This window comes from Gossypium arboreum, chromosome 7, assembly GCF_025698485.1.
Source record: "Gossypium arboreum isolate Shixiya-1 chromosome 7, ASM2569848v2, whole genome shotgun sequence".
NCBI classification, from domain to species: Eukaryota; Viridiplantae; Streptophyta; class Magnoliopsida; order Malvales; family Malvaceae; genus Gossypium; species Gossypium arboreum.
This window is the reverse complement of record NC_069076.1, coordinates 16,976,569-16,989,979: the sequence shown is the minus strand read 5'-3', so window position 1 is coordinate 16,989,979 and position 13,411 is coordinate 16,976,569. Positions and strand designations below refer to the sequence as shown.

General features: G+C 28.5%; 1 protein-coding gene across 2 annotated transcripts; it reads right to left on the bottom strand.

Moving 5' to 3' along the window:
• Positions 1-5,918: 5,918 nt before the first annotated feature.
• On the bottom strand, positions 5,919-8,965 carry LOC108482799 (cytochrome P450 85A-like). 2 transcript variants are annotated; one of them, XM_017785904.2, is made up of 9 exons: positions 8,617-8,965; positions 8,019-8,343; positions 7,786-7,935; positions 7,448-7,696; positions 7,258-7,344; positions 7,092-7,170; positions 6,563-6,669; positions 6,361-6,485; positions 5,919-6,278 (listed from the first exon to the last, which is right to left on the bottom strand). In XM_017785904.2, the coding sequence occupies exons 1-9, from the start codon at positions 8,805-8,807 to the stop codon at positions 6,191-6,193; spliced, it is 1,401 nt and encodes a 466-aa protein (XP_017641393.1). In that variant the 5' UTR covers positions 8,808-8,965; the 3' UTR covers positions 5,919-6,190. The 2 variants fall into 2 exon arrangements, with proteins under 2 accessions (XP_017641393.1, XP_017641396.1); XM_017785907.2 differs by having other exon boundaries at positions 8,019-8,340; positions 8,617-8,960.
• Positions 8,966-13,411: the final 4,446 nt, after the last annotated feature.

Sequence of the window (13,411 nt, the reverse complement as noted above, 5' to 3'; positions counted from 1 at the left end):
CTGTACCAGGCCCAATTTGCCGGCCCGCAATAAACCCAGAAAAAAATAAATTAAAAAACCAAAGTAAAAAAACAAATAAAAGGCCCAAATTTAAAGGTCCAAAGTCCATTTACACCCACATTTTAATAGTCCAAAACAGAAATAAAACACCAGTACAGCTTACAAAATACCAACCTAAATTAAACCCAAAATCCCAAAACCCCCTAGCCCAATTTACAAATGGCCCAAAGGAGCCCAATAGTTTGAAAACACCAGAAACCCTAGAGGTTTCTGAAATATGCTAGCGCCACAGCCAGCCGCTCCCACGAGTGGTTTCCCACGCACGGCCTCCACGTCACTACGAACGAATTCCTCCGTACGGCCATTCCTGCAATAGAACACGCGAGAAGAAACTAAGTAGCAATAACAAAATCTAGTAGAAAAATGAAAAAAAGGAAAATAGTTTTTGTAATTTTATTTTTATTTTTAGCAGCTATAAAAAACCAGAGGGTATACTGTAAATGGATTATGAACGCATACTGAATAAATAAAAAACATTTCGAAAGCAATTCTAAAAAGGTGATTTTTTAAATCTAGCTTCTCTTTCGATTTAGTTCTTTTTTTTTTTCTTTCTTCATGATCTAAAAAAAGAGAAAGAAGCTTATCTTAGTTTTGGCTCTTTCGAATCATTGCTTGTTTCGTCGCAATCGAAGCTTAAGTGAGGATTCTAAGGCTTGTAATCAAAACTCACGGATTTATGGTTAAACGGGGCCTTTATAGGCCATTACATGATACCATCTATCGAGAAGAGAGGCGTAAGGGCGTCCGAATGAAGGACTGTTGGTGGACCAAATATTGGAGAGAGTAACTTAGGTTTTGTTTTGATTTTTTTTATTTCTCTTTGTAAATGGCTAATGCTTTATTTTAGCGTTTATTTTTGTTGTTATAAGGAGCAGTAGACGATGTCGTTTTAGGCCAACGTCAATGGTCTCAAAACGGCACCGTTTAAAGAGCCATAACCCGATGACCCGACCTGTGCACGGTTAAGATCCGCGCGTTTGGTCTTTGAGGGTTAATTGTGTGATAAATCCTTCAGTGTTGCGTTATCATTCAATTGAGTCGTATTTGTTTTTCTTAGTTTTTTTAAATTTGTCTCTGTAATTTGGATATAAATCCAATTTGGTCTGCGTTTTGGGATCGGGAATATTTCTAGTTTTGGTCCTTGTATGTTCGCGTGAACTGCTCATGGGTCCTTATTTCAATCTCAATTATTTTCATTTATTTATTAGTCCTTTAATATTAATTTTATTTCAATTGTTTTTCCTTTCATTTCAGTTTGGTATAATTCATTTTTAATTCATTTAGCATGGATCTTTTTAAAAAATTTATATTTATTTCAAATTATTTTGATAATTTACCTTGTTTTTTTTATTTTTGTCTAAATTATAAAATTATTATTTTAAAGTTATCATGTATATCATATTGTTTTTAAAATTTTGTATAATATTAAATTTAAATTACTCATATATTAATATGTATATATAGTTTATGTTAAAATTAGTTTTATTTTATTTTCATTATTGATTTCATGTCATTTTAGGTGTATTTCTTTTGGAAAAATCATTTTAGGTGTATATATATATATATATTAAAAATTCCATTATGTATATAATTTATCCTTCATATTTTATGTGTTATTTAAATTATCCTTTATTGTGCATATATTGTCAACCTTAAATGGATATTTCATTTTTAAAATACTTTTATTTGATCCAAACTCCTTTTTATAATATCTATTTTAATAATCATTTATATATTCTTAGTTTTTTCCATGTTAATTGTTTTTAATATTATTTCATATATTATTGTCGCATATTATTTATTTGTCTTTTGTATTATTATGTCAATTGTTATTCATCCGTGTTTGAGAATTTGGTTATATTTTGTTCTAATATGTTCCTTTCATTAGTTATATTTTATTGTGTGTTTGTTAATTTGTTTCTTAGGATTATACAATTTTCACTCATTAGTAGAATACATTATTTGTGTATATTGTCCCATATTTATAATTTCGCCTTTTGTTCACAAGTGTTGCATTGTAACTTTCAACTTTTTGTTCTAAAATCAATTATTCCATTTTATTTCAAGTCAAACCAATGCGTTTTGAGCTAGCTTTACAATTGTTTATTTGAAAATTCCCTAAAACAAAGGCAATGTTTGGTGTTTGGAAATTCGGGAAAACGTGCCCTAATGTGCTGGGTTTTGATTTTCCGTTTGTTTAAAATAATCAAATATTCCTTTAGAATTTTATCCGTGTTTTCTAAATTTTAAAACAAGGCAATGTTCTATATTTGGAAATCTGAGAAATCGTGCCCTAATGTGTTGGGTTTCGGTTTTTCGTTGGACCAAATAATCGAACATCCTTTTGTAATTTTATGAACTTTTAGAAGTCAAGAATTGATTGTGGTTTCGAGGGTTTAAAGGATCGTGTCCTAACGTGCTGGATGTGATACTGTATTCCTTTGAAATAAGAGAATTTTGACGTCCAATTTGAGTCATTCAAATGTTTTAAAAAAAATCATATTTCAAAACATTTTTTTGACAGAAGGACATTATTTAATCAATTTGGTACCAATTTGGGGTATAGCGAGGGTGCTAATCCTTCCTCGTACATAACCGGCTCCCGAACCCATTTTCTCAAATTTCATAGACCAAAATTGATTTAAATGGAATAAAATGTTTTATTAGGTGATCCAATCACACCTAAACAAAAAGGATTGGTGGCAATTCCACATCTCATTTTAAAATTGATCCCTGTTCTTTTCCAAAATAAAAAAAATGGTTTCGACAACATTAATCCAAATACTTGTAATATTTTAATTTTTACGTTTTTTATGTTATGTTAATATCTAATATGTGTTATATATTCAAATTACATTTTAAAATAAAATTATTAATTAAAATACATTTCTTAAAATAATATAAATGTATTAATATCTAATTATAAATATTTAATAGTTATATTTAAATATTTAAAATATAATTTATATATTCTAATTAAATTTTTAAATAAATAATATTAATTGCTTTAAAATATTTATAATTTATATTTCTTATATTAAAAATTAACAAGTTATAATAAATTATTTTTCTATATTCTTATTAAAATACCATAATATTAACTAATTTGAATATTATTTAAATGTTTATTTATTACTTTATAACGCCATGTCTAAAATGAGTATTTTATTTCTCAAAGGTAGTTTTTGACAACAATACTAAATACTTAAATTTTAAACTAAAATTTTCAAAAGTAATTCTCAAAATCACTTTTTCAAAGCTTTTTTTAAAAACACTTCTCAAAAGCAATGCTAAATTAACCCTAAGAAGTCGGAGGAGTGTTTTTGCATCTCGGTTTTATTGGTTTTTAGGGAAAAGTAAAACTTTTACATGATTTGGGTTTAATTTTAAGATAAATTCAAAGTTTTTATTCTAGCCACCTTAAACTTAGAGTAAACTACTAAAATAATCACTTTTGTTTAATTCAAGTTACATTTTAGTTACTTATGTTTGAAATGTTACATTTTAGTCACTTACGTTATCGTATTATAACATTTTAGTTACTGAGCCGTTAATTATCATTAACAATGTAAATGTAAGTGATGTGGTATATTAAATCATCATTTCAAACAAAATTTTAGGTTAATTTATACAATCGATCTTCATATATTATCATTTTGAGTAATTTAATTTTTTCTTTTATGTTTTTAAAATTTTTTATTTTTTTATTTTCTATTTCTCTGCTTTCTCCTCTATTTTTCCTCTCTTCTCCATTTCTTTTAATGTAGTTTTTCGATGTTTTTTATTTGTTAAAACTAGTCCCTATACTCCTTTTTTTTAACAATTTAATTTTTTTCGAGTGAGGTAAGCTTGTAGACTAGTTTTAACAAATAGAAAATATAAAAAAAACTACGATAAAAAAAAAGAGAGGAAAGCAGAGGGAGAAGCAAAAGAGAATGGAAGAAAAAGAAAAGTTAAAAGAACATAAAAAAGTAAAATTAAATTGCTCAAAATGAGAAAAAAATAGGATCAATTGTAGAATTTAACCTAAATTTTTTATTTAAAATGATAATTTAATTTGTCACGTCGACTTCAGTTTATTATTATATTATTAACAACAATTAATGATTTAGTGATTAAAATATTATAACACGATAACGTAAGTTACTAAAATATAACATTTCAAATATAAATGATTAATATATAACTTGAGACAAATAAAATGATTATTTTGATATTCTACCCTTAAACTTATAATTATTTTAGAAAGCATGTGCAGGATATGAAAGAGTTGAAAAAGTTGTAAAGATAAATTATTTGGGTTGAAAATTGGAGATTTTGCGTCAGAAATGATGGGTTTGGCGTTGAGAATGGAAGAAGCATTACAGTGGTTGAAGATGTGTTTCATTTAATTTTTTACTTATATATTTTTAAGAATTTTTAAATATATATTTTAAGGGTAGGCAAGAATATTTTTTACGATTTTTTTTTTATAATTTTTACTATTTTTTATAATTTTAATATTAAATGCCACAACTGCACAAGCAATAGTGAGGTGTCATGCCACCACGAGCAAATATGTTAACAATTAGTTGACTAACAGATTCTGCTAATTCTGGTTTTATTTAAAAAGAAAAAAGTAACTTTGTAGGTGAGAATGAGAAAAAAATTAAGGGATAAATTGAAAAACCCAAAATGTTAAGGGTGAATTTTATAATTACATTTTATAATTATATCATATTTAAATGATTAAACATAACTTTTCATAAAGGTCAAAGTAATTAACTTGTAGTTTTATTATTTCTAAAAGGACTACTTTAAAAATTCCATTTTTAGAGAGGCCTTTGCCATCTTCGACATTGCCTTTGTAACAAAGTTAATATTTTTAAAGATTTTATTATTTTACAAATAAAATCTCTTTTATTTGAAGTTAAAATACAAATGAAAAATATAATTTTCATTTTTTAAATAATAATTATTAATTTTGTTAAAATTTAACATTTAAAAATAAAATTAATTAATTTAATAGTAGAAGATGTTATTTAATTTTGGTTCACACATATGCTATCTGCTTGGAAACAAACTTTGTGTTGAACTTATGATTGAAATTAGAGGTGCTCATGGGTCAAGTTGGGTTAAAATTTAAATCTAAACATGATATAAATATATTCTATACTTGCCCAAGCTCGCCATGTCCGAATATGAGCCTAAAAGTTTGTCCAACCCCGTCCATATTTGCAAAAGACTAATCCAAGCCCATTTAAACCCACCTATATTATTTTTTAAAATATTTATATTATATTATTTTAATATTTAATAAATTTATACATTTTATTTATTAAAATTTTTATATAGTCATATTAAATTATTTTAATATTTACATTAGAGTAGTATTATATATTTAATATAAATTTATTTTTTAGTTTGTTCTAAATTACATGATATATATATAAAATAACATAATATAAAGTATTATAAACTTTAAAACAGGTCAAGCTTAAGCCTTGAATATTTAAGTTCGAGCTTGATCCATATTTTAAATAGCCTAATTTTTTTTGCTCAAGCTCATTTTTTGAGCCTAATATTTTTATCAAAACCCTTTTAAATTTTAAACGGACTTTGAGCCTGAACAAATAGCCTAACACATATATAATTGAGATGTTAAGTCCCAACATTGGTTAAATGAAAGAATATGTTGAGCCCATCAATTTCGCCAAGGAAAGAAATGGCAGATTTCTTGCACAGTAACTCTAATAAATATAGTAATGGGTCCAATTTCTCTTTCCATGACATCCTTGAAAGGTAGTCCAATTGAAGGACTTCTAAAAGGTCCCAAACTCAGATCCTTGAAAACTGAAATTTCTCTGCAGCTGTTGGGATTTTTATGACTTCCATACATAAAACATATTTGTATTTCCCAATTTCTCTCACTTTGATTATTAACATGGTGTAATCCTAGTTAGAACAAAGGGAAATAGAGTCACAAAATTCAGAAATTCTTATTCACAGTCTACACTAGAGCCTGAAAACAGGAAAAATCAATCATTTTCTACCCTTGTTAGAACATATTTTTAATTGTACAAAATACCCACCCCTTCCCTTTTGATTAGTCTATATATCTCTTTATGTACATACATGATACATCTGTTAGTCAGTAGGATGATACTCTAATGTGTAGTCCATTTGGTGCTTCAACTCTTGGAAATTTCATCAATTTTTCTGCCCCAACTTCTTCCCATCTGCACTCACAAATAAAGGGATTTCATTTTCTCTTTCTTTTAATGGCTTTTAGAATGATTTAATGCTAAATATTTAAATTACCTGTATCTAGTTACAAAATAGTGAAGGAAAGTAGAAATTTCTGCAATTCCAAGTTCCTTTCCTGGACATTGCCTGGTGCCTCCTCCAAATATCAAGAAATAATTTTGAGATTCCAAGCCCTTGTCCTGTATTCATCAATCATTTTAAATTTCAAGGAATTTTTTTTTAAAAGAAATTGATGGAAAAATTAGGGGTCACTAACCATCCATCTCCATGGATTGAAGGCTAATGGATCTGGATATAGGAATGGATCATAGTTTATTTCTCTTGTATAAACATAAATTCTCCAGCCTTTAGGAATCACATACCCTGAAAGGAAGATGAGTCATTGGTGAAAATTCAATCATTTCACAAATTATAATAAAAAAAATTAAGAGAATGAATCTTCCAGGGAATTGCCTAGCTGGATTGGTAGGTATGCCATTGTAAATCATGATAGGGTAAGGTCCACCAAAGGAAGATGATCTCACCTCCTTTACATCTTATTTTCCATTCTTTTTTTTTTTTATAAAAAACCTTGAGATTCAATGTTAATAAAAACTTAAACAATGTAAGTGGTTTAAGGGAAACTTTTTATTTATTTATTTATTTTTTTGGGTTTTAAAAGAGCAGCTAACTGCAAACTGAGCTTCTTGAGGCCATAAAATTGATGTTAGAAAAGTAAGAATTAAAAAGAATATTTCAATATATTTATGGATCCCACTTTTTGAATATTTTAATGTTGAGCTCACCATTTAGTTCCATTTCTTGAGTAGTTTTCCTCAAAACTCCATTAACAATTGTAGCTAATCTTGATGTCTCAAAAATCACCTGCATAGCCCACAAAATCATTGAACCTTTTTCTTTGTAAAGTGTTCTTTTTTTCTTTTTGAATAAAAAAATTTGCAAAGTGCTTACTGCTCTTGTAAATCTCATTGACTTAAGATCATTCCATTCAATTGGTTCATCTGCCCTTTTTCTTTCTCTTATTCCCATATGTTCTTTCTGGTGGGAAAAAGAACAGCCAATCAAAACCAGAGACAAAAAAAAAAAAAAAAGAACCAGTGATAGTAAAGAGGTCAAAGTTGGAAGGAAAATGTAAACATACTCTTAGCTCTTCAAGAACTGTTGGATGATCATGGAGATACTTGACAGCCATCATTGATGTAGTGGAAACAGTCTCATAACCAGAATACAAGATTGTGATTATTTGGTCAATGATCTCATCATCACTTAGTTTATGTCGATTACTGTCATCATTTCTCATCAAGTGCCCAAGCATGTCCTTGTGGGATTCTTCACTATCTCTTCTCTTTTCTATCAGTTGTCCCAATATCTTCAAAATGTTCTGTCTTGCCTGCAACATAAACATGCTACTTGCTTCAGACTGTAAAACATGGAACTGCAATGACAAGAAAATGATATATGAGTTGCTTGTCAAATTACCTGGAATCCTCGACGATAATTGGTACCAGGGAGATCAATAGGAAGTGATAAGGTGCCTAAAACCAGTTTAAAGAACTCAGGCATGAATTGTTGAGCTACTGAACTGGATTCAGCACTGGCGATTTGCTTAAGTGATGATAAAAAGGCCATCTGTAAGGATAGCAGATTAGAAACAGAGGAAAGCATGAAAAGCTTTGAATGTGATATTAACATATACAAATACAAAAACAGACCTCTTTGGTCTTGTCTTGGATGTTAATGACTTGGTTGTCCCAATTAGAGAGGAAAGCTCTCATGAATTCATCGATTTTGGGCAAAAGTTGTTGTCTGATCATAGTGGGGCTAATGAGGGCAAGGAGGGCTCCTCTCATTTGCTTATGTGTGGAGCCATGGACGGCTGCAATATTGCATTTTCCCAAGATATCAAGCATGGACTGTGGGTATCCAGGAACAAGCCCCTTGGCTTCATTCATTAGTATGTATCTGTTCAGCTCTGGATCCATGGAAACAACTGTAGGACATCCTAGAATATGGGATTTGAAGAAGCTGCCATACCTGCTTTTGTAATAAACAAACAAATTATATTAAAAAACCAAACTAGTGTTTTTCATAAATTACCTGAATGATTTAATGTTTGGAAGCTAAATTTACAAGAAAACCCTCTTGCAACTGTTTTTAAGTGACAACAACCATGACATAGTGAAATAAAAACATCATTTACTTCCATAAAAGGAAAAAGGAGAAAGCAAAGAGGAAGCTATTTTATCAACCAGCTTTCAAATCGAGGACAGACAAGCAAGAAATAACAAAGATTTGGGGGTTTCAAATCACCTTGCTCTTTGGTTTTTCATGAAGTTAGGGCCTTGTTTGAGAAACTCAGTGGTTTCCCCGAAGACAGGCCAACCCATAGTACCAGGGGGCAGACCTTTCTTCCTGTATCTCATCTCGTTCCATCTCAAAACTGCAGTGCACATACACAGCACCATTACAAACACCCCAACAATCACCATTAAAACACCCATTGTTTCTCCCAAGAAGCTCTCTAAATGGTTAAAGGGGCTTCTTCCTCCTAACTCTAAACGAGCTCATGGGTATATATATATGTATACGACCCCTACCTCTATGGTCACAAGTCATTGAAAGATATAGGCCAAACCATGCAGCTCACTAGGAAGGGACCCTACCCTTAAAAGACCTCAAAAGTAATCAGCAGTCCAATAAAAATTAATAGATATGCTTTTACTAAGCTAACCCCTCTTAAATAACTAATTATAGATTTGAATCTTAAAACTCTTTCACACTTAACTATGATTTTTTTAAAATAAATTGCAGACTAAGACACGATTCATTCTTCAAGATTTTGAGCATGAATGCTTGTTTGATAGTCAAGGTCAGAGATACCATTATCGAAACAGTAACCATATAATTTCTTTAATTTCACAGGTCAAAATAAAAATCTAACAAATATTCAGCTTTAGTTTTATTTTTTTAATTTCTTATTCAGAATAAATCAAACCTACTTTCTGCTCCAATATCTAATTTTTGTAATTTAAATATATATAATAATTTTTTTAATGATGAAAAAGGGTTTCTATAAAGAAATGATTTGGATATTAGTGGCATGAAAGCTAGATAAATGAAAAAAGAAAGATAGTTGGGAAGTGTTTGAAGTGGCACATGCAGACCACCCTATTGGACCTAAAATTAAGTTAAAATAAATTTTTTTTAAAAAATAAAGCCCAGTCCTTCACATGTCTGTCAATGAGATCTGCTCATGGAATTACAAAATAACAAAAGAAGATGCATAATACCATATAAAATAATCACAAATTATGTGTCAAAATTTATGTAATATAAATTATTAACTCTATAATATTTTAAATATGATACAACAGGTACATGGATTGTTCATCAAGTGAATAGGGGAGCTTTGATTTCATTTCCAACTGCAAGTTTATGGCACTGTATTTCCCAGAAAACTATAATATTGTGATGTTTATCTAATGCACTTTCAATTTGATATTCATTTCCAACTCCTTCTATTTTCAGGTTTTCTTTTTCAACAAAGATGAAACTTGAAACCGATACGATTTTCGATGAGATCACATGAACAATTAGCAACTATTATTATTATTATAAGATTTTTGGAATAAGATAAATTAATATGAGTTGTACATCGAATTTATCAGACAGTTTGCATGCACTTATCAATGTCAGTCAATGATGTAACGACGACGAATGACATGAATGAAAACGTTTCGACATGGTGACATGTTTCCCACAAACACTGAGTTTCTTCTCCTAATTAAACTCTGCTATCTTTTCCCAATTAAACTCTAATTACTTCAGAGATGTTTTAGTCGTTTTAGACCTTTAAACTTAACCATGGGTCTTGTATCCCTGTTTCAATAAGGCAATTAAAGATGTAGTATTATAGGGCTTTTCTTTTGGGGGTGACAAGCTGTAGTAGCAAATGAGCTTTTGTGAGAGTTTTCGTGGTGATTATGGAAAGAAATTTGTAACCCTTTCGGGTTTACTCAATGAGAGTTAGGGCTTTATTTTAGAGGTTTGAGTTTGTATGTTTAGTACGTTTAAGTTTATTTTATCCATAACGTATTCTTGTTTGTTCATTCAAGTAGTGAAAAGTCGAAGCCTCCTTTGCTTGTAGTTTTTATCCTCTTCGAAAGAGTTTTTTACGTAAAATTTGTGTTCAATCTTTTCTATTTCGTTATTTATACATGTTTATCTCTAACAATTAGTTTAAAAATTGTTTGAATTTAATATTTTAAGGTTAAATATGTAGAGCGTGATACTAATAATTAAAATAATATCCAAATATAACCCATATTATAAAACTTAAATTTGTGGATGAATAAGAAAAAATTATATGACCAACCTATTATCTTTTTTATCTTTTAAAGTTTCATATATAATAGTTACAACGTGTGTAAGTAGTGCAATAGTAATAAAAACAAGAAGAAGAAAGCAACAAATATTTGTCAGGATTAAAAAACTCTGAATTTCAGTATCAAGAATTAATATTAATAATTATATATCATTCAACAATCTTTTCATTAACCTTAGTAAACATCTTTGGCTATTAGTAGGAGAAAAAAGATTAGGGTTATCCAAATTTCAACTTACATCATAAAATATTTTATCATTATTCGGTTGTACAAATTAAAATATAGTTTAAAAATATGAACAATCTCTAAGAAAATCTAAAATTAAAACAAATAACTATTTTAAATAATTCTTTTAAAAATTTTACTTGTTTCAAGTTCAATTTTGTTTAATTAGTTTATATATAAAATATTTCCTTTTATTAATTCAAAGATAGGAGCAAATGGTGGTACATTGGCAAGTGTGCAGCTACAATGGTCCTTTTGCTGTTGAAAAGTGCTGAGTATAAAAGTCCCTTTGGCTTTAATTAGTACTTAATGCCTCCTGCCAATGATCCAGCTGAGGTTGGTATCAGCCACATTACAGAATATATATGGGGTTAATTCCATCATAGGTCTCTCAATTATGGTCTAATTTTAAATTAGTCTTTAATATTTTTAAATATTTTAATTGATTCATCAAAATATTAATATTAATTCAATTAAATTATTTTGTCAGCATGGTTTGTCAAGTTGAGTGTTAAATATCAACTCTAGTATGATGTGAAGCATATTAAAAATGTGTAAATAAAATTTTAGATATATTTCTATTTAATGCGTGAATAATTTGGATCTTTCATGTTATAAAAAATACACGTCGTTAAAATTTAATAAGATTATTTCATTTTTTAACAAGTCAAATCTCAATTATTCATGTGATAGGCATACACATATTAAATTTTGATTAATTTATTTTAAATATACTCCACATCAAATTTGATCAAACACTTAAAGTTTTAAATTTTAATCGAATTTGATCATATAAATATTCGAGAGAAATTTTAATCACTACTCTAAACATGTGTAACTTATTTTTATCTCTTAGAATAATATCATTAAACTAAATGCTTATTTTATTAAGGTTAAATTGTACTATTGGTTTTGTACTATAAATAAGTTGTAGATTTAGTTTTTGATATTTTTATTATTTTATTTTTCTAATTTTGAAATTTCATTCCTAATCAAATAGCAGTTGTTAAATGCATTACGTTATTTCCAAAAATACTCAAGAAAAAGCCAATTAATGGATTTAATAGATGTTGCTTAAGTCAAAATTTAAATTTTAGAAATTTAAAAAAGTATAGAGACTAAGAATAATAGGACCAAACTCAAACATGGTAAGACTAGAGACTCACACATCTCAATTGTGTATAATAGACTTGAACCTAGGCACTTAAAACCCAAGACTTTCACCTTAAGCAACAAATCAAGACATCATTAGCAATTATATTTATATTATTTAATATTAAAATCAATTTTATTATTTTTAACGTCCTGAATTTCTCTACCTTGGTAAAATTTTGCTTTTTAACCTTGTTTTAACAACTTTCGCGATGGTTAAGGTAAGTGCGCAATCAAACCTATTGAGAATCATTATTGGAGAACTTCATCAATATAGAGAAACAAGATATTGAACATAAACTTGTACTTCGAGATAATTAAAGGGGGGATTTGGTTTTGTGCATTGTTGATGCGATGGGGTCTATTGAATGATTTTGACAGTGCCAATTGGTTGACCAAATTTTGCCGTCAGAGTGACTAGATGGTGGTGGGTTAAGATTAGCAGTGGAGTCATTTTTTTAGACGGATCGGAATCAAATTGTAGAATTTTATGAGAGTTAAAATATAATTTTATCATTTTAATACTTTATATCTTTCTAACTTTTAAAAAATTAAATTAAAATTTTATCATTTTGGGGACCAAAGTATAATTTTAACATTTACCAATTTACAATTATATAAATTTTAAAGGGTCAAAATTTAATTTTTTTTTTTAATTTTAGGAGGATAGGGCCTATGCTAACCCTTTTTGTCGCACTTAATTAAGATGCGGTGATTGACAATTTATCAAAGTGATGCATTTCTAATTAATTTTTTTATGCTTTCACTATAGTGATTACTATCAACACTAAATCTTTCCTGTGTTAGGTTATTTTTAAGAGGGTGAAATTTATGTTGTAATCTATAATAATTTATTCTTTATCTATAGTTTATACCATGGTTGTATATTAACCCTCGTTATGATTCTTAACAATGGAATTTATTTTAATTAAAAATTCAAAATAATTTTAAAAATAGTTAACAGGTTATTAGTATAATGAAAATGATTTGTAAATGTTTCATATTTAAAGTTGACATTAAAGTGTAGTAAACTCTCTTCTTTGCAAATGTAAAAAAACCTTTAATTATAGCAGTGGGGAAGAACTATATCAAACTTCTGAATCTGATTGGTTGAACTAGTTGCATAGAAAACAGAAGATCTACCATGTTTGACCTTCAGTTTTAACCTTAAACTTTCTTTTTGGGTAAACTGTCTACTTGGTCACCTAGTGCTTAGGCCACTTTTATTTTGCTCACCTAAAATAAAATCTTTATAATTTAATTTTTATGGTGTTTTTATTTTAGTCACTCAATTATTAAATCTCTAATGACAGTAACTTGTACACATCACATCACGTTTACGC

Excerpts from the sequence above, each read along its gene's own strand:
- LOC108482799 (XM_017785904.2), bottom strand. The coding sequence starts at position 8,807 with ATGGGTGTTTTAATGGTGATTGTTGGGGTGTTTGTAATGGTGCTGTGT. Across the intron at positions 7,171-7,257 it reads CAATGAGATTTACAAGAGCA|GTGATTTTTGAGACATCAAG; the intron begins GTAAGCACTTTG and ends TGGGCTATGCAG. Across the intron at positions 6,279-6,360 it reads TATTTTGTAACTAGATACAG|ATGGGAAGAAGTTGGGGCAG; the intron begins GTAATTTAAATA and ends TTGTGAGTGCAG.